This window comes from Pholis gunnellus (assembly GCF_910591455.1).
Source record: "Pholis gunnellus genome assembly, chromosome: 3".
In the NCBI taxonomy this organism is placed as follows: domain Eukaryota; kingdom Metazoa; phylum Chordata; class Actinopteri; order Perciformes; family Pholidae; genus Pholis; species Pholis gunnellus.
Window position 1 is genome coordinate 26,200,747 of NC_136529.1, and position 22,400 is coordinate 26,223,146.

Here is a 22,400-nt window from a genome sequence, read left to right on the forward strand (position 1 = left end):
TTTTAAAACCAGATGCGTCTATGGCGGTATAAAACAAAAGACACATTCTTTTATTCAGCAATATCTGAAAAATACAGGAACATTCGCCCTACATTTTGTAGACTACATTTTAAATTGAAACGCACCAATGTGGTTTCACTTTGAGAGCAAATTTAAGAGGCTAGATTGCTTTTGGCAACTTTCTTGCTCGAGTGGTAAGCAATATAATCATAAATACATTAGCTTTATAAATAAAATATATATAGTATGATATACCGACCAGACTTCTCAGACCCACCAAGATGAATTACCTGGGCGGATGCAGACCTCATTGCGAAACTGTGGCTTACGTAGACTGAGTGGAATAAATAGGAAACACTGGATAAATCATGGAAATGTTCCTTTTGTATCAAGCAGCAAAACAGTCGTAGCATGACGTGTTTGACTAAAGGAGACATATGAGGTCAATATTTTGTATTTGGGGTGTCCACTAGAACTAGACTGTTTATAAGAAGTGGACGTAGTCGTCGTGACGTCACCCATTGGTTTATGGACGTTTTGAAGACTCGAGTTTGGCAAGTTCGCCGTCGCCATCTTGGATTACGGCCGTCGCCATGTTGTTTTTTTCGCAGCTAATAAATTGAAGTTACCAAATTTGGAATACGGAGGAGTGACGTAGAGACGGCTCTGGTAGCGGCAGTGACCTGTCAATCACAGTAGCCCCGCCCCTAAAACATACTCCACTTTTGGTCTGTTTGACTCTAAATGGACCATCATTTACTAAATGGACATAATGCTGCTGTATTGAAGAAGACATGAGAAGTAGGGTCATTTTCTCATAGACTTCTATATAATCAGAGGAGTCACCCCCTGCTGGCCAGTAGAGAGAATGCAAGTTTTATATATATAATTTATGTCAGATCGTCCGTTTGAATAGACCTGTATCCACCCTCTGTCTGAAACGTTTTATTTTAGCGCCTCTCTCTTTCAGCTTCCCCCTCCTGAAAAAGCCCAGTCTGCACAGATTGGTCAAAAATCTTGCGGCCTTCCACATCTGCGCTGTCGCAATCTTCACAGCGTCACTGCAGCTGGTGACTTAGTGAGTGTGTCAACTACACGGCATTTAGCGGCACTTCTACCTTTGGCTTTACAGTTGTGACACCACAACCTCAAGGCTTGTTTAATTAAAGGCACAGTTTCTGAATACGAGCTGTGTGCATTTCTCAGTGGAATGAGCGTTTTCATATTCCACAGTATTTATGTAGAAATCAAATTTTCTGCAATATGGGACCTTTTTAATTTGACGACATAACCCGTCCTGAGATGTACTGTGGGGTATTACATACCACAGGTTTGCGTTGTGTAAACGTTGGGGTGCATAGCGTCATAGGAGTGATAACCCAGTTAACATAGTGTCTAGTGCCAGTGTCCTCTGGGCTGTCCAATGTAAAATCCTCAATGCTGCAGACTGCCTGAGGAAATATATCCCACACATCAAAGGGGAGGAAGTTGAGGAAGTTGAACATCAGGGCTGACATGTGAAGCACAGAGACATCTGTGTTCAAATTAATAAATAAGTGATAAGATAATCCATAAACCATGAAGGCAGCTAGTGAGAGCATGTTTACATGACCACACTGTAGCTCAGTAGCGTGCACTTTGTGTGCCGGGATGTGTCTGCCATGGTAACACTTCCATCACTGGACAATGTTACTATTTTTCTTGTAAAGTGGGAGTGGACGGCCAGCTATCCAATTACACGGAGCCTCACTTTTAGTGGCCTCGGCCTCAGGTAACATTATTGATGTCTCAGAGCGCCGTCCCATTCCTCATACGGCGCTTTTGAGCCTTTGCACCCTCTCTTGCCCTCAGACATTTACGCTGAGCACGCAGGTGACATCAGTTAAAGTCTGTTCAGGTTCAGTACTTCGGGCCAAGAGTGCACAATGAGATTGGTCCAAAGAGTCGGTGGTATCGCCCCACTCCAGTGTGTGTGATTCAGCTGATGGAATGAGTCCAGGACTGCTGTGTCGGGGAAAGAAATACTGCTGCGATTAATGAGCAAGAGCAAAAAAGAAGGAAATTATAATGACGGACACATAAAGAGGGAAAAATGCATCAACCGACTCACATGTAGCCATCAAAGCAGCTATAATCTACACGTTGTGACTCTACGGGTGTCAATGTCTGTCTGTTGGTCTAAAATATCTCAACTGTTAGAACGATTGAGATTGAATGTGGTTCTGACCAGGCAGCAACCTCCTGTTCCACTGAGTGAAGCTAATGCGGAAGTGTCTTAAAACCTGCATTTTCTCTAGTGTCCACCAGGGGGCGACTCCTCTGGTTGTATAGAAGTCTATGAGAAAATGACTCTACTTCTCTCTTGATTTATTACCTCAGTAAACATTGTAAACATGAGTTTATGGTCTCAATCTCTAGTTTCAAGTCTTCTTCAATACAGCATGATGTTCATTTAGTACATTATGATCCATTTAGAGTCAAACAGACCATTAAGCAGGCTATGCTTTAGGGGCGGGGCTACACAGTGAAGTCCACTTATTATATACAGTCTATGGTCCAGACATTCGTGTTACCGTCTGGATTAATTGTAATAACTTTGGTGATCCTCCTGATGTTAGCATGGTGAAGTTAGCATTAAGCTCAAATTACTGCTGTGCCTCACAGAGTTGTGAGCATGACTGGGGCTAGATACATTCAGATTCAATGGGTGTGTGTTGTGTAAAAGGGGTCTCTGGAGGTCCTGCTAATGATTAGCTGAATCTGCAGCTTCTGCTTTACAGAGCTTTATAGCGACTTTCAGCTCATTGTTTATCTCTCCAGCACACAACTTTACTGTTCTGGTTCACTCTCAGCACTTTCGTAGCATTTTTTATTCAGAGGAGAAAGCTGTGAAAAGCCACTGTACCCTACAAACAGCAGACAGACCCAATTAGAGACTAGCTGGTGAACAAAGTAGAGCATTTAGCAGCTAAAGAGAGCGACATTTCCCTCAGGAGGTGTTGGAGACCAAAAACAGAGCTTAAAGAGAGAGAATTGGACTTGAATTCCTCTCAAACAGATTCCGAATGAATCATGTTGATATGTAACTGCTGGATATGCAGAGAAGCAACTGTTTGCGAACAAGTTCAACATATCAACTTGCACTAGTTGCCCCCCAGTGGCCAAGAAATTTGTTTTAAGAACTGCATTATTGTGCAGTGCTGGAGCGCCTTCATACGCTTCGCTTGAGGCGTTCCTTTATCCGCCAGCTTCACTCCTTTAGAGACAGCCAGGGAAAGGACAACCAATGGAGCAGAACACTTTTGAGAGCGTATCAGACGACTGGAAGATGTAATTACTTGTTTTGTGTTTTCTAAGAATTATTGATGTCCTACAAAATGATGTATTTCAATACAGTGTTAGAGGAAGCTGGAAATGTGTCTTAGAATGAGATGTTGGTTTCTATTAGGTTTGAATTTCCAAAAAAAGATGTTAATATCGAGACAATATTTTAACATATTGCAAAATGATTCCGTGAAATGAGAGCAGACAGAAAGCTCCTCTTAATTACACCAAGTGTCCTCCAACAATTATCCACTGTTTACCAAACTCACAAATGTCTTTATTGAGTTCTGCACAAAAACACATACTTTAATTGCAGAGAGCAGATTGTGGAACAGCTGCTTCCAGTGAATTGGACGTGGATATCTAAGAGGTATCGGATACCGTCTTTGTATTCACTTCAGGTATAAAGTGTTATTTAGTGAGACAACAAACAGTCCTGCTCTACGCACACATGTTTTGGGTATTTTTCAAAATTGCTCAGTAGGTGGAGAAGAACTCGCAGCAAAATGACTTTTACTGACGAGTATTTGTGTCGGAAGAAAATGCAGAACAGGAGAGATGGGAGACAACATATGATCCAAATACATGACATAGAGATCCCAATATGTGACCACCCGGTCTGTAGATTTGTTTTCTACGTTGTTTGGACGCCTTATGTTTGCTATTTTTCTCAGGACGCTGAGAGAAGCTTCACAATAAAACACAGATGGACGATTGTGCTTTAATGCTTTGAGTCAGGTGGGCTGTACTAGCCATTACCCAAAATGCAACTCTCTCTAGTAGCAGCTAATGTTTCCTGGAGCCTCTAGCCTGAAGCAGACATGAGCAGCGGGGCTACAGAGGTCTGGTCATTCACTTCTTTCTAGCTTCACACTTCCAGGTTCATTTTTCATCTTCAAACGTGTGGTCTGCAGAGCAGGCCGTCGATGTCATTTATCAGACGTCACGCAGCTTCCTCTAGAGACACTAATGGCTTTGCACATTACTTTTAAAACATATGCAGTAGAATTCCCCAACACTTGCAGACACACGCTGAGGTAGAAAATCGGTACAGCTCAACCTTTCAATGAAAAGGCTTTTATTGTGAAAGGTAAGGCAGAAGCAGTGGATCTGCTCTGCGCGGCCTTTTTCAAGGCTGAAAGGAGTGATGACGCTTGCTGCCTTGTTTCGGCCTAAAGGAGCCTCCTTGTTTCATAAACATCCGTTCCACACAGCGGGAAAGCTCTGAACAATCAACCTCGTTCCAAAGAAAGGAGGTTGCTTTTAAGCCGCTTAATATTCTGTGTGAAATGTATTGATGACATATAACAACCTGTCGGAAACATATATTAGCATACAAAATAATATCGCATGAAAAAACGCCCCCAAATATGTTAAGGCCGTACTTTAAATAAATGGGCTTGTGTGGCGTTCATTCACCAACACACTTTAGATAACACCACTCCAATAATGCTTCAACCATCCGAAGGTGTATTTAGTTTCTACTTCATGTTATTAGTAATCATTTGACCACTATAATGTGTTTTTCTCCAATTGTTGTTCATTCACAACTAACTGCTAACGCCCAGATGTAGAAACAAATACAGTAGACATACTTGTTTTTTAACGCAGTTTCATCATATGTAATATATAAAAACACCGTTGCATTGGATTAGCATTACATGTTGCTGTGCTCAATAATAATCACACTGCATGCTGGGACAATGCTACTTTTCTTTTAATCCCAGCTGGATTGGTCCTTAAACTCGAACTCTCTCACCTCTGTGACGGATAAAAAGGTACTCATGTGGTCTCATTATGTTACATCAGTAAAATAATAAAAAGCAGGTCCTGCCGGCAGTAAAGACTCCCTAACAGCATATATAGATGACTGTCATATCCACAGCCAGCCTCACCTTTATTATTCAGTGTTCAGTTCATATGTTCTGTTAATACAACTCTCTTTTTTCCCTCTTTCAACTGAAATGAATGTAATAATACCAGCTCTCCCACAACCCACACAAACTTTTTTCTCTGTCCCACCGGAATATGAGTTAGAGGTTGATACGGGTTTTCTCTCAGACTCAGGAGGTTGAATAATCTGCGAATAATTGTGTGCAGAAATGCAGAGGACCGCAGTAATTGGCACCTGATATTCCCCACTTTCCCTCCTCGAACAGCTACATTTGAATAATCTTGACAGTATAGGGCACAGACGCAGCGAGATAAGTGCGTCTTGAGAAAAAGAGTCTGGAGATGTGAGACAAAACGACACACATTCACTGTCATACACGCATTCAGGCACTGATGGACACAAAATCCTTTCTACTCTAGTTTTTCATCTTTATTGCTTTTCCTGCTATTTCACTCTCACATATAAATACAGGGACACTGTCTGGGCGTTATCAGTTGGAAACTCTTTTGCAACTCATGTAAAATGTTGGCAATCTGGGAACTGAAGCTCCTTCTGTTTTTTTATTTCCTTTGGATGCTTATTCAAATAGGAGTCTAAAATGTGAGTGCAAATACATGAAAGTCTACAGAGGAACACAAATACACAGAGAACGTTTAAGTTATTTGTTCTGTCCTGAATAATGTATTTGTATTTTTTTTCTATATATCTAATACACATCAAGTTAGGAGTCTAAAGCAAGCTGGCAGCTCTGTGACGCCGTAGGTTGAGCTCAATGCTAACTTTAGCATGCTAACATGCTTGCAACGATGATACTAAAATGCTGACGTTTAGCCAGCATACTGTATAGCATGTTAGCATGCTAACATTTACTTACTAGTTGTGAACACAAAGTGCAGCTGAGGCTGATGGGAGTTTTCTGCAGGCATGTGGTCATTGATGTAAACCTGATGATTGTTGATTGATTGATATAAGTGACAACTTTGACCCGCTGGTGGTGCTAGAAGGAGCATCAGCAGCTCATCAATGTCTTTAGAATACATCCCCTTGGCAACGTCAATGTATGTACCAGATTCCATGGTAATCCATCGTGTAGTTGTTGATTTCAGTCATGGGGGGGATTAGGAGACAAAAGGCCCCCCCACCTCTCAAAGGACAAAGACAAACAGACTTTATTGTTTAGCCTCTTCTTTGTTGTTGTGTCTTTAAATTCGTCATGCATCTCTGTGAGGTTTGCTGTCTCTATAATCATTGTGTGTCTCTTTGTAGTTGTTTTTGAAAGAGGTTGTTCTATTCTCTTTTTGTCGTCATCTTGTGTCTGTTGGTGAACATGTGTGTCTCTTTGGAGGCATTCTGTGTCTTTGTGGTCAATCTGTGTCCTTTTGAGGTCATTTGGTGTCTGTTCTTGTTTTGAGTCTCTTTGTAGTTACTTTGTGTCTTTGTGGAGTAAGTTTGAATCTTTCTGTAGTTTTTTTGTGTCTTTGCAGTCAATCTGTATCTGTTTTTGTTCGTTTTGTGTCTCTTTGTCGTTGCTTTGTGTCTTTCTAGTTGTTTTGAGTCTCTTTGTAGTCATTTTATGTTTCTTTGTGGTCATTTCAGTAACTTCCTGGTTGGTATTTGTCTCTTTGAGTGATATTTTGGAGGTGAAGGCCAGGGCCTGATCCTTTGGGTCCCTGGACCTCTGCCCGGTAGACCCATTAGACCCGGTAGACCCGGTAGACCCGGTAGACCTGTTGTCCATCAATGATTTCAGTCTAGTGGTGGACCAACCGACCGCCTTTGCCCTCCCGAGAGCCGTGCAGCCAGCATGGCTAACAATGTCTTCAGATGATGAAATGTTCAGTCTGGTTCAGTATTCATGTAAAGATGCTGATCGGTGAACTGGCAAGTCTAGTTTGAAGCTTTACAAAGCATCATTAAAACTTACACACAGGATTTATTTTAAAGCTCAATTTTAACTTCAGCAAGTCATACGCCACGAGGTCTTTATGTGGCATGAGCACTTGCTCTACATTTGCCACTACAAGGACTCCCTGCTGAGACGGTGTAGGAGTCCCATTGACATGAATGTGGAAGCCTGTGATTTAAGCTTCAGTGCTTTAGTCAGTGTGAAAGGGGCACTTACATCGCCCACTGTACGTGGCCCTCACAGCTTCAAGTGAAGTGACACGTCTTTGCTCCATGCTGATAAGGTTCAAATCAATCTGCTAGAAAATCTATCTTTCAATATGCTTTGAAATGTTTCTCGTGAGACCGTTGTGAAGAACAGCGCAGCAAGTTCAATGCGTCATTGTGTTTGGAACAAATGTTCTCATGAGGGCAGAGAGACGTCCTGTGAAGACATGCTGGTTGGTTTCATCTCTGATGGTTAATACTAATATGTTGTTCAAATGAAACCACCTGAGGATAAATGTCTCTCTGGAGGAACTGATTACAACACAGAGACATCTGAATCATGAGTGAAGACACAATTACACTGATTTTAAAGAACATCATGGTTCAATCTTTAACAACGTCAACTTGTGGTTTTTTAATACAAACTCTAAGTCTGAAAAGTCAAATTAAAGCTGTAACAAAGTACAATGTTTCTGCCTGAAATAAAGTATAAAGTGGCATCAAATGTTGAGTAGATATACTTAGTTACTTTCCACCTCTGATGTCATTGTTCTCCTCTCTTGTCTGAGTACTGCCAATTTGTAAGATGGGTGGAAAAACAAGTGATTAATGAGGCATTATGTTCACAGCCATTAAAACTAGTTTGATAAGCACGAGCTGTAGCGGAGAAGATTCATTTTGGCCGTTGGGGAAAGATTATTTTGAAATGGTTGGTCTCCAGTGGAAGAAACCCAATGGTTTTAAAATGTCAATTTATGTGATGTATTAAATTATGTTGGATCAAAGAATACAAATTACAAAATAATACAAAATTGCTCTCTTGCTGTTAGTTTTTTTTCTTTCATGTTCGCCCAAACTAAACTGCGTTACCCAGGGGGCATTGCTAGGTTACTCTGTATTACGTTATGAGTCTCTGGTAATGATGAGGCACAGTTGGACAATAACGGATTCCAATCCGCTCCGACCATCAGAGTTTTAACTACAGATCATCTACAGCATCTCGGACAGCTCAACGTGATCTCCTCGTGTTCGGCCCTCTTGAGTAGAAGCACCAGAACGATGCCCGGGACAACATGTTGGGGAGTATATTGTTGCAGACGTTTCGGGAGTATTTAACTTCAAACTGTTGCAATTAAGTTTTAAGCAACTGATTGGTTCGGGTTAGAAGGAATCCTGGTTTGGGTTGAAACACCGACACCTCTTACGTAACTTAAGCTACTGATGTAACGTCGTTCGACCCGGTAACAGTGCCTGTTAGCTTGTTCTTACACGGCAGAAAATCACTTGACTAAATGAACTCCCTCTTCGATCTGTGTCTCTGTTGTGTGTGTGTGTTCCACATGTGTTCTCTTGCCTTGTTTTGTTCACCTCACAGCTACCTGGAGTTCTCCACCACAGACCCGCTGACTTGTTTGAACCACAATCATTGTATTTTATTAATATCTTTAATTCATGTAGAAATTCAAAATGTTTTTTTCTTCCACTTTAAGCACTATCGCAGTAATTACTTCATGAATCACATGAATGTATACTCAGGTCTGTGTCTTTTTCCCTGTTGTATTCTCCCCCAGGAGGATCATGCGGTCTGTCACATGTGTGCGTGACCTGTGTGTCTGTCCACGGCTAATCTCGCGTTCTGCTGCAGCAAACTGCATAATATTTTGGGTGCCAAGTCACGGTTGCATGGCAGCCAGAGGTCAGGGACCTCTTGCGGTTGACGTGACTCACACTTTATAAAAAAAACTATTTATCGTCTGTTTTTTACTGCCACTGACTACTCAGTCTCTACTCTGAAGCCTCTAGTGATGAGTGCATCTATATCATCTCCGTATGCTGCTGTGCGCCCACAGTGAGGTTTGTTTGGCTAACCTCTCTCTCAAAATTGTATTTGTATCCAAAACTACGTTCAGCAGTTTTCTGTTTCCATCGTCTCCAGTCAGTTACCCTAAATCTGCACTCATCACTCTACAGAAACAGCCGTATTTCCCAAGAAGAAATCATGGTTTTGAAAAGCCTGCATTTATCGCCCACTCAGACGTAATGATGTTCTCCCTCTCAATTACCGTGAAAGCCATCGAAACGAGTCTCCAACGACGACGACGACATACATCAGCGCCCTTCTCGTCTCCTGTGCAGGAGACACACGAGAGTTTGTATCACGGCAGGGTCATTACCGCGCCCGCCGTTACTAGAGGAGCACTGTGGAGTGGAGAGCAAAACCATGTTTACGCTGACCGCTGACCCCGTGAAGCACGAGGATTGATCAGCGCCATCTTTTCGACGCAAACACCAGTGTCTGTGTCAACCTTCTGCTTTCATCTTGTGAGTAATGTTTTAATAGTGGGAGGTGGTTATTGTTTCCCTTCTGCGCTGTCCTAACCCTTAACACACACACACACACACTCACACATTCTCAAGCTGCACGCCTGCATTATTCAGGATGTTGTTCATATGCTACGTCAAACCCTGATCGGCCACACCGCTATAAAATATTCATTGACGCTATAAAATAACAATCGATACATGAATATGTGAGAACCTATATGAGTGGACCTGCTGTATCTTAGCTGCACATCTTTAGAGGAGGACATGTTTATTAGATCATTTAAAAAGGGACCGCAGGATTCAAAGGTTCAGGCCCGCTCTACGTTGAACACCAACATCCCTTCTGCAACAGGCCCCGTGTTACTTGTGTGTTTTATTGGCAGTGAACTGGAGGGGAATGCTGGAGAAACTCTCGATATGAAAGACTGTTCATCCGCGTCGTGGCCTTTTAAACTGCTAAGCACACACACAGGCTTATAAGGGCACAAACTATACCAGTCCAGGAAAAATGTGAGAGCACACTTAAAAAAAAATCACTTTCCCGTACAAAGGAACTGCAATGTGAGCTGTATTTCGAGGGAATTGTATTCTGTCGTGGTTCACGTTTGCTTTTGATGAATCACGAATCCGTTTCAAATGAGTCCACGGAGGTCGGGATGGTGGAACGGGCCACAAAACACAGACGGCTGCTCGTGACTCGTGTGAAGCAGGTATTTCTGTTGCCTAAACACAACCAAGTAGTTTCTGTGAGGTTTGTTTTCATCCGAGTGTATACTTATGTCCAGGACTTTTTTTTTTATCTTCACCATGAGGATCATGGTATCAATCGTGAGTCTGTGTGTGAGTGACCTCTGTGTCTGTCCGCGACTAATCTCTCTCAAAATCATTTTTGAAGCGTTATTTTGTGTGTGTGTGTGTGTGTGTGTGTGTGTGTGTGTGTGTGTGTGTGTGTGTGTGTGTGTGTGTGTGTGTGTGTGTGTGTGTGTGTGTGTGTGTGTGTGTGTGTGTGTGTGTGTGTGTGTGTGTGTGTGTGTGTGTGTGTGTGTTATTAAAGTGTTCAAACTGCAACCTTAATCCAGGAGCAAGTATATCATTGAAACGTGATTGAGAGTGCAGTCATGGGAATGTCATTTTGTAGGAGACGGGGTTGCATCAGCGCCATCCGTGGAGTTCCTAATGTGTTCCTTTTCAATGTGTTCCTTTTCAATGCATTTTAAACTTATTTAAACAATATTTTACCCGAAGTGACCGTTAGTATCGATTACTGTGTTACGTTGAATTCTTTATTTCACGTGGTGTAGCCTTTTGGAACAATAAATGAATAAAACACATTGGTTCTGACACAGCTCTGATCCGTGTTCAGCATAAACGAGATGAACTTTAAGAGGAAGAATGTGGATATTCCAACTCTGTATCCCTTACGGTTTGAATTATTACCTGTGGAGTTTTCTCAGTGTTTCTCATTAGAATTAGCATCTTGATAATATTACAGAGACTTCTGATCATCATCGTTTTGAGTTACTAATTATTGATACATGTATTGGTATTGATGATTTATTGTGAATTATTGTTACAAGTTTACACTACAGAACTTCTTATGTGAATCCTTGAGCTCTAAGAAAAGTTGAAAGCATTTCCTCATGAAACATTGTCTTCTTCTTCTCTGCCTTTGTTGGCGTGTTTCTACCACCTGTGCACTCCATCACCAAAAACACAACTCCAGTTTCTCAGCAATAAAGCGAACGAACATTTTCTCCTTTTAAGGTTTTCTGTCAACAAACCTCGTGTGACCTTGTGAAGAACTTTTCAACAACAATGAATAATTGACACAGTAAAACAGAAGAAGGATCAGAGACTTGACGTGCGGAGTAAAGAGCTCTGGTCTCGTCCTTCAAACTAAAGATTCGCAACTTTTGACGGACGCAACATGACACCAGTTTCCCTGTTGTTTGTCATTTTATTTCATTTTAACTTTGATGGTTTCTGGCTCATCAGAGAGGTGCATATCTACTGTGTTTCTACATCAAGGAGAATGTCAAATAAAACTGTCAAATTACAGCACGTTTCATTGTTTCCCGCCTCTCATCATGCTTACATGTCTGAAACATTAAAGTTCTTCATAACTTGCCTGAGAACGTGGTAGATATGCTGCTTCTGTCAGCCTGGTCTCACTCCCAGGGGTCAAACACGTTAACGACGTTACGTCATGTGATCTTCCGGCGCTGAGTCACATGACGTTCTGTCCATAGCTCGCGTTGCGTTTAGGGTTAGGGCGCAAAATGTCGAACCTTTTGAGTTTTGTCATGTTTTCAAGGATCGAGGCGACTAACAGGATGTCTGAGAATCAAGTGGAAGTTAAAAAGTTCTGCTTCTAGAAATGCTAAGCCGTAGCTTCACTCACTGTGATAATTGTGTCACTGCTTTATGAGCAGAAATAAGAAATGGGGATGATGGCTTTCTTTCCCAGGTCTGGTTCCGATCCTTTACATATATGTATCCCGACACATTGAAATAAAAGCTTTAGCTGTTAAATCTGACACAATAACTTTTTCAGGAGCTACTTGATCCAAATAATAAAGGCCTCGTTTCATGAAAAGCCTTCAAGTGTCTGTCAGGTTGGCTGAGCGCTAAAGCTTGGATTTATACTGCAAATATCCCTGCTGTGGTAATAAAGGATTATCTTATCTCTTATGTCACATTGGTTAGCCGTCTGAGCGCGTTCTATCAAAAGTTAGCTTCACCCATTTTACGTTCTCTCTACTTACTTTGCCTCCACCTCTTCTGTTCTCTTTGTTTACATAAAATCACTAAAGAATATGAAGTACAACACTGGTTAAAGATTGTGTCTCGTTGTCATGTTTTGCATTGAATTGTCAGTTTCTCCTCAACGTCTCGCATCTTTTCATTTCAGTAACCATCCCGGTGATCAATATATCACTAAAGATCAAAGATTAGAGAGTCCAGCAATTGAAAACAGATTTCTGCGTCCGAAGTTAGTCTCTTCTTCATCCCTCTCAGATGAATCATCTCTCGACCCTGCTGATTTATCTGGCGACCCTTTGTAGGGGCCCAAGCCCTAGGTTTGGAACCACTGGACTGAAGTAGCTATCCGTAAACCAGCTCCACCTGGAGCAGCTCCAACTGCAACAATGATGCTTCCATATCGAATAATGTCACATCAGAATCAGATATCAGTCACAGGAGACATTTCACTTGTGATGAAATACAGTCTGATGGGGCTACTTGTGTACTTTTACTTTGAAAGGTTTGTGAATGCGGTGCTTTCAGGATCTGCATACTTTCTGCACCACTGCTGACTGAATGTCAGTGCAGGTTATACTTATGTATGTAATACATGTATTATTTATACATCTTATGTAATCAGAATTTGTATTCTGACCATTCGACAAGCAGCATAACAGTTTCGCAGTGGTTTGGAAAATGAAAGGCTTGTTTGAGTCCAAACAGTTTTCTCTGTTCTATGACAAACGCAGAATACCGAGTACGTTTCCTCTCACAACCGACAGCCGGCCGTCAGCTGGGCGTCAGATGTTGTCTTTGTGATGTGCCCGAGTGCAACTTTTAACTGAAGACGTGAGGTAGCACGGGGTCATTTGAGGCGGTGCACAGCGTTTGATCAGTCAGCCTTTTGTCTGCACCGGCTCTTTGAGGTCGTCTCACAAGTCTGAATCGAGAGTAAATGCAACATGAAAACTCAAGAGAGAAGAATACGTCTGCAGGATGTGGCGAACAAACATCTATTCCAGGCACAAATAATAGAATTACATGATAAATATACACACCTTGGCTTGTTCAGGTGAGCTTGTATGGTGACAAGTTTGACATTATTGAGTGGAGAATCGTGACATGTAGAACAAAGGTGGTATGAATAGCAAAAATGTCTCGACATTTCCGCGTGTCATAACGTATTTTAGGCTTTTCAAGTGTCATTTATACGTCACTACTACTTAATGCCACATCATTATCGTGAAACAGTCGCAGTTATATTTAGCGACAAAACCATTTAGCTAAGTTTAGGTTTTAAAATGATAAACATTGTAACGTAAGTTTGGAAAACAAGTCACAAATGTCACTAACTTAACTTTAAAAAAACAACCCTTTGGGTCACTGGCCTCGATCAGCAGTCTGAACAGTCGGGTGGGTTTGTCAGGAAATGAGTTCATAGTCCTCTGAGGATGACTCCTTTTAACTTTGGTGGTCACTTGTTTTTTCTACTAGCACCACCAGGAGTTTGGCATTGCTGGTGCGGAGAGATCTTTTGGTTATTTCTGACTTCTAATCTAGTGCTGCACTAAAGCGAGCGTGCAGTAAAGAGGAGCTTCTACATCAGCTACATCTGTATGTATATCTAATCTACAGCGCTAACCAACCGCGACCGTGCTCATGATGTCGGCACTTACTGTCTAACTGCTCCAGTGATGCTGGACCGCTACTTACCCCGACTTCTCTGTGCGTGAGCGTCTATGAAGCCAAGAGTATAGAGGCAAATACATATTAGTACTCCCAACATACAGTACTGAACCTCATGACCTGTATTCATAGAATATAGAAGCTTCCCTCCATTCTTCATCCTCTCTGCTGGAAATGAAATTGAAACCATTAATTTACAAAAGTAAAGACACGTTGAAGGAAATCTACAAATGTGTACTTTTACTGCTGATACATTAAAAACATGAAGCTGATAATACTTTTACTGCTGATACTTTAAATACATGAAGCTGATTATACTTGTGTACTTTTATCGTAGATACTTTAACTAAATAAAGGTATTAATACTGCTAATAATTTACCTGAAGCTGATAATACTTGTGTACTTTTGTTTCTGATACATTTGACTACATGAAGCAGATAATACTTGTGTACTTTTAGTCTTGACAGTAACTACATGAAGCTGATAATACTTGTGTACTTTTAGTCTTGATAGTTTAACTACATGAAGCAGATAATACTTGTGTACTTTTAGTCTTGATAGTTTAACTACATGAAGCTGATAATACTTGTGTACTTTTAGTCCTGATAGTAACTACATGAAGCAGATAATACTTGTTTAAGTACGATTGTGAATACATGTCTTTTACTTCTTTTTACATTGTTGTATTTGTACTTTTGCTGAAGTAAAGCATCTGAGTACTTCCTCCACTCCTGCATGCGTTCCATCTGTTTAAACACAAGACTAAAAGCACAAACACACTTCTTCTTGATGTGATGACAGCGATTCACCTCTCCACCTCTTTGGGTTCCCCTGGTAAAGAACCGTCAGAGGCTTTGAGCTGTTTATGAACAGAAACAAGCCGTAAACACAGAGATTGTGGATAGCACAGACAGTACGGCATGTTTGATAACTTTGGGGAGCATTTACCCCAGGAAGATAAGATAAGAAGTCGCTGGTGGCTCCGCTCCAACGCAGCGCCACAGTCGCTCCTTCTGCCATCTGATTACAGCCGAGGTCTGCCAAGAGAGCTGCTGCGTCTACCTTGAGACGTGTGCTGGTGATTCATTATGGTTATTTTTCATTTTACACTTGTTAAATGTCAGCCAGCTGATCAAGTTACAGCTATAATCACATTTTGAGGGCTCTTTATAAAGACTTAAGTTATGCAATAAATTAGTGTACTCAGTGCGAAGCCACCGGTTCCCAGAGCTTCTCTGACCTTCCATTGATAAAAAACATTGCCAGTAAGCTGTGATTAAATGCAGGAGTATGAGCAAGCTCAATGGTGCCTCACAGTACAGCAGGATGAATACAATTATCTTTATTTTCTGCAGGCGGCTAAATCATGAAGAATGACTTCAACACAAGACACAAAGAAAATACAGAGAGATGATACGGACTCATTCATTGTGCTTAGACCCCGCTGTGTTCAGAGATTAAAGGTGGCATACAAACAGGAACATAGAGTAGTTCCACAGAATGAAAACAGAAATGAACAAATTACTGTGTCTTCAGCAACGGTATTTCCTAATATTAAGTGTTTAAAGCCCTTTTTAAAAGAGCGAGAGCAAGAAGACCCGATTAGAATAATGCTAGCAGCTCTGTGTGGCTATACTTTGACACAGCTGTCCTTTGAGCTACATGCTACGCTAACACGCTGACGTTTAGCGGGTGTAACGTTCACCATGTTCTATCCCGTTCGTTGCTATTCGCCACCTGTCCGCCACATGGCCTCAGACTTAGACCCGCCTGCTACTTGTTGAAGCCTTTGAACCATCCTCTTACCGTGGAACCTAAACTTGTACCTGACACCATTTACCCGTTACCCCCGGATGTTCTGTTTGGTCTTTGAACCCAAAAATATATATATATATATATATTTTTCTTTTTACTTGAACTTTCTACTTGCCCTTCAAAACTTAGACAGAGGACCGGATGCATGTAGCCAATAGAAAGACACGACAGCGCTGCTAAATCTACTCCTCCCTCCACTAACTTCACCCTTTAAATCTCGAATGAAGGAATGACTCTGTATATCACTTCACATCATCATGATCATATTTCACCCCCATATTACAGGAGGAATTATTAGTGTGCAGCTACAAGCGACTCCTCCATCTGGACAGCAAAGGAACAAGCTCATATCCAGGGCGACCGGTGCGGCGAGCAGCCAGGTAGGCGAATCCCTCAAGGACACTCTGACAAAATGTGTGAAATATGATGGACTCTGGTATCAAACGTGTGACCTGTCATTTCCCTGTAATTGCTGGGGCAGCTTACCAGCTTTGTGAGCAACTGGCAGCAGTGACTGTTCAAGTGAGGGGTTCATTATATTTCCTCTAATGGCTCATTTCGGGGTCTGAGTGAAATTCAATGCCACAATTCAATTACCTAGTAATGTGTTAACAAATTTGCACTTACAGCATTTTCCTATGGAATCAAACGAGAAACAATTGTAATGTTTTATCCAATGGTTTTGACTCAGCGAGTGTCCTTGAGCGCTTGACTTGCTCACTCTCTATAAGTCGCTCTGGGTGAGACGATCAGCCAGATGCCTAAAGAAAGTCTAAATGAAAGGATGGCCTGTCTTGCTGTTGTAACTGTTACGGAGGCTCATTATTCGTTTCCTTGAAGGTCGTTGGTAAATCTCTGCAGCTGCACTGTATGGAAGCATCCTGTGAAAAGTGGCAGGATTTTGCTGTCGCCATCTTGGCTATTGTGCAACCGATAAACGGCAGTGCCCATGTGTGGAATGCTGAGGAGTGACGTAGTGACGCGGGATACGTCTCTGGTAGCGGCAGCGACCTGTCAATCACTGTGTAGCCCCGCCCCTAAAGCATACCCCGCTTTATGGTCTGTTTGACTCTAAATGGACCATCATTTACTAAATGAACATCATGCTGTATTGAAGAAGACTTGAAACTAGAGATTGAGACTATAAACTCATGTTTACAATGTTTACTGAGGGAATAAATCAAGAGAGAAGTAGTCATTTTCTCATAGACTTCTATACAGCCAGAGGAGTCGCCCCCTGGTGGACAGTAGAGAGAATGCAGCTTTAAGACGCTTCAGGTTTTCCGTTGTACTTTCATACATTGACCAGTATGATGAAAGTATGATATCATCAGATTGCATTCTATGAGGTGATAAAAAGGTCTTACAAATTGTGAATTGAAATGAATCTTGCGGAAAAGAACTCTGGACGAAGCAGCCGCAGAAACACCTCTCATAGACTTCTATCTAGTGTGGAACCAGACATTTCTTTAGCTCTGACTCACTGTTGTGGCGATAAACCTGGCTTTTACATCGGTGACATATTTTACAGTTTCAACCAAATCATCACTACCAAACAAAAGGCCGAATAGCAGGGTGTAGGTTTCGTTTCTACAATGGTGGGACATAAAGTGTAACTTTTTGACTGTCAAACACTTCATGTCCTGCATTCTGGTGATTTTTTTTCTGCACCAATTTAAGGAGGGAAAGTCGTAATTTATGTATCAGAAAACACAGAATTCAGGCGCCAGTATACAAAAGCATTCTTCTGTTGATCTACTTTTCTCATTTGATGTTATCTCTATTGAGTCAATGTTGTTTTGGGAGTCAATGTGGCAAAACAATTGTTTCTGTCGTTCAGGTGCGAGGACCTGTTGGTTTTTACACACAGCCCATTCAGAAAAGGGTTCCCTGTAGAGCTTTCAGAGTCAGAACTCGCTGTACCAGCAATCTTTCTGATGTTCTCTTCTCTCCTGAGGTGAATCCTGAGGCAGGAAGTGTTACATTGGCAAAGACAACAGATCAGAAAAGTGTCAACAGGAATTAGAGGTGTTTCTCGTGTGGTATTGCAGGACTCTGGGGGTTAGGAAATGCTCAAGCTGCTACAATTCACCAACAGGAGTGATGTGTTGTTGATGGGAGTAACTCGATGTAACTGAGCTCAGCCAGTATAGCCACTGAGACCTTCTGAGCAGTCAGCTCAGACCCAGCACACTGTAAAGTGGTCTAAGCTGCAAATTGGAGGTTCAGTCATGTTATCTTTAGCTTCAGCTCATTGCTCACACAGCTGAATTTGAAGCTCTGCTGTTTCTTGCTGATGATACGCTCAAACAAAGGCAATGCATGATGGTGACTTTACACTGCACCATAAAGACAGGACAGGTTCCCCTGAATCATATCACTTACAACACTTGATCGTGACTGAAAGAAAAAGCTCAGAATTGGCAAGAATATAAAACAATGTCGAGGCTTTTCTTTGTTCATATGGTTCATCGATTAGCATCAATAATAACTGATTCTCATATAGTTTGAAAGAGGATCTGCTCGGTTTTACACTCCATGCCACTAAATCTTTAATGCGATTTCGTCATTAATCGAATCAGTCATTGAGACTTTGACCGGAGCTGATTTCAGCTTCGGGTGAAGAATGTGAAGCAGCACGGCCTCAGGGAAGCCACGGCCGCATTCCAATACTCTCAGGACACACCCTTCGTTTTATCTGCCCTCCATATGTCCTACTTTACTCGCCTTCATTCTAGCTTCAGTGTTTAATAATGACATCCGTCCTCTCGTAGCCTCATATGGATTTTGTAATTCAGTTTATGAAAGCTGAAATCAATCACCAGTAAATCTCAAGATCAGCTGCTCATTTCACATTTGACATTTGACATCGACTTCATTTCCTTTGCTGTCAAATTACAAAAATTGCACAATCAACCTTTCAAATGTTTTTTTTTCCTTTTTCTGATATTGAGAAATGAAGAGGTGACAAAAGCTTTGGTATGACACCAAATTAGGAAACAAATATTTAAAATGTGTGATTTATATGAATAAATGTATCTTTACGGTAATTTAGTTTGCCAAAGAAATCATTCACAGACGGATAGATTAAAAGTACGTTACAGGGTGCGTTACAAGTACGTTACATTTAAAGGTGTATGATTCGAGATGTACCGCGTTCAGATTGCCTCTCAACATGGCGACGCTAACGGTGCTAACAGCGCAGAACTACTTGCAAGCATGCTGACGGAGCTAACAGTGTTTACCTGAGGGGGAATCGGAGGGTTGGGCGCTACGCTGTCTGTCGGGACGGCGTTACCGGCTGTAACTGCCACACAAGAAAGAAGCTGCCTCTCTTGCTCTCTGTCCTTCGAGGGTTTTTTGAGAATACCTTCAACTTTGTGTCATTTAAAATGAAGGAGTCTAAAGTTCTACTATTTGGGAAATATTACCCTCCATCCAAACATTTTCATTTTCACTGCTACTACTGCTACTACTACTACCGCTAGTACTACTGCTGCTACTTCTACTACTACTGCCACTACTACTACTACTACTGCTAGTACTACTGCTACTACTACTACTACTGCCACTACTACTACTACTACTGCTAGTACTACTGCTACTTCTACTACTACTGCTGCTACTACTACTACTACTGCTACTACTACTGCTACTTCTACTACTACTGCTAGTACTACTGCTACTACTACTACTACTGCCACTACTACTACTACTACTGCTACTACTACTGCTACTTCTACTACTACTGCTGCTACTACTACTACTACCACCGCTACTACTACCGCTGCTACTACTACTACTACTACTACTACTACTACTACTGCTGCTGCTGCAAATCACAGATTTGAAGACCACATTGAATTGGCATTATTTGGGGATCCTTGATTAATAATAATAAAAACTATTTAGTAAAAAAGGTAAAAAAAGAACTAAACATTCATTATTTGAACTCTACATTTATATGTTATGTAACTTAAAATAGTAAAATCTGAGAAATGTCTGCATTATTTTAGGTGGCAGGAGCGAAAATGAGTCCTCCTCAGCATTTTAGAATGATGAAGATAGATGGAGAATAATTAGATAGAATAGGATGGAGCCCCCCCCCCCCCCCCCCCCCCCTCCACTAGACTAGTGTTAAAATGTGTTGAGCTGATCAAGAAACAGCTGAAACATTTGTAATACATTATTATGAATGCAGTCATTCATAATAACAAGATTCGTTTTCCATAATCCCAAATAAAAAACGGTTGTTTTTCATAGTGTGTTTGAGTAAATTGTTTTTGCACCTTCGATAATTACACAAACGCGCGTGGGTGGAGTGCGTGTGTGTGGATGTGAGAGAGAGAGAGAGAGGGGAACTGGTGACTGGTGGCGGACCCGGGCTACTGGGGGATGAGCAGACTGTCTTGACACAGACGGCTCGGCAGAGTTCATTTCTCGCACTCGAGCAGCGCGTGCTGATGTGCGCCGCTTTAGCGCCTTCCTCCCGTTTTCGAGGGGAATCTATTGAACCCGTCTGATATTCATCTGGAGGTGTGACCACATTTATTTTCTTAAAAGTATGACATCAGTGCGGAGGGCGGGCTGGGGTTTTTCACACATCCAAGACGGAATACCGGGATGAGCCCAAACGGAGTGCTTCTTTTCCTTCCTCGCTGTCCTTATGAACAAACCTCCGATGGTGCGTTTTTTCCTTTTCTTTGTGTCTTCTCATGTGAAATCCCGGAATGGGTTCTCGAGCAACAAGCGACCGTGGCGGTGTGCAGCAGCTCTGCGCACACTTAACGGGGGATAACGCGCTGGTGAATGAGTCGCTGAGGTTGGATTCTATGTTTGTGTGTGCATAAAGGCTGCACCTGCGGGATTACAGCAGTCCAGTAACCTGCCAGCTGTCTTTTATTTTTTGTTTGATTCTCTGCTGGATCGCGGACAGGAATGAACTCGGTTGTCGGATTCGTAAAAGTGTCCTAAAAAAGTGTCCTGCACCTTGCAGTGGTTCTACTTTGTCCTGTCTCTAAACAGGGCTGCTTCGTTCGTGGGCAGGAAAACAGATCCAATCATGGGCAGACACTCTGCCCCCCAGCTGAGACCGGGTTTTACATTCCGGGTGTTGTGGATGGTTCACGCTTTTCTGGACCTGGCCGGCTCCCAGGAGATTTACGCGCCGCACTCGATCCGGGTGGAGGGCGACGTGACGCTGGGGGGGCTCTTCCCCGTCCACGCCAGGGGGGTCCCCGGGATACCGTGCGGGGACATCAAGAAGGAGAACGGCATCCACACGCTGGGGGGGCTCTTCCCCGTCCACGCCAGGGGGGTCCCCGGGATACCGTGCGGGGACATCAAGAAGGAGAACGGCATCCACCGGCTGGAGGCGATGATGTACGCCCTGGATCAGATCAACGGCGACGAGGAGCTGCTGCCCAACGTCACCCTGGGCGCCCGGATCCTGGACACCTGCTCCCGGGACACGTACGCGCTGGAGCAGTCGCTGACTTTCGTGCAGGCGCTCATCCAGAAGGACACGTCGGATGTGCGGTGCACCAACGGGGAGCCGCCGGTGTTCGTCAAGCCCGAGAAAGTTATCGGGGTCGTAGGCGCGTCCGCCAGCTCGGTGTCCATCATGGTGGCCAACATACTGCGCCTCTTCCAGGTAAGAGGGGGTCGGCTTCAGGTCCTTCTCGCTCTCGTGACTTATTTGCCAGCATCATCTTTAGTTCTTATGTAACCCCGCGTTCCTCATGCAGTGGGCGGCCTGCTCCCTCTCACGCGCTCTCCACCACTTCTCCTCACCCAGATCCAGAGCAAGACTGGAGTGTTTTTTTATTTTTATTTAAAAAAAAATGTTTAAGGGGAAACCCCACTCAGAGTCTCGGGTGGTGTGTGACCGAGAGGGGGTCAGGTCGGCTCAATGGGCCCCAATAACTGCAAATCACATCCATCAGGCTGGAGCTGTGGCTCTCCTGGTTTGTGTGTGAATGTGTGCGTGTGTGTGCGTGTGCGTGTGTTCATGCTTTGCTGTGAGACATGTGTGCACACTGAACATCAATATTTGCTGGTTCTTGAGTCCCAAAGACGGGAAGAGGAACCCTCAAATATCAGCAGGTTGGATGTGTTTCTGAGGGTTCGTGTTGATGTTCGTTGTTCGATGTGTTTGAGAACAGACCAGGGTGAAATAAACAGTGAGAAGCTTTTAAACGTCTCATCAGCTGCTGCTGTCGTCTGGGCAACCGCATTCCTGCGAATGACAGCAACATGATGAACAGGTTTGTTAAAAGAAGGATGGTTCTGTGTGGTTTAGTTGTTGATTCTCTTCTTTCATCTGAACTGTCTTTTTTTGTCGCAGACGGGTTTCGTACTTGTGCAGGTGTCTTCTTCTGTTTATGTACGGTTGCTGTGGGAACGATGTGTTGATGCTGCCCTCTTGGCCTCCTGTGAAAAAAAGAGATTTTGATCTCAGCGAGACTTTATTGATGCTTTTACAGGAGACTGACTGAG

At 42.6% G+C, this 22,400-nt stretch overlaps 1 protein-coding gene across 1 annotated transcript in view; it reads left to right on the forward strand.

The window, feature by feature from the left end:
- Positions 1–21,189: 21,189 nt before the first annotated feature.
- Positions 21,190–22,400, forward strand: part of grm7 (glutamate metabotropic receptor 7) — a gene marked incomplete at its 3' end in the record, with an annotated part of 221,581 nt that continues 220,370 nt past the window's right edge. The window contains exon 1 of the mRNA XM_079186664.1: positions 21,190–21,555. Coding sequence (XP_079042790.1) covers positions 21,280–21,555 — 276 coding nt within the window. The 5' untranslated portion in view covers positions 21,190–21,279. The remainder of the gene's footprint in view (positions 21,556–22,400) is intronic.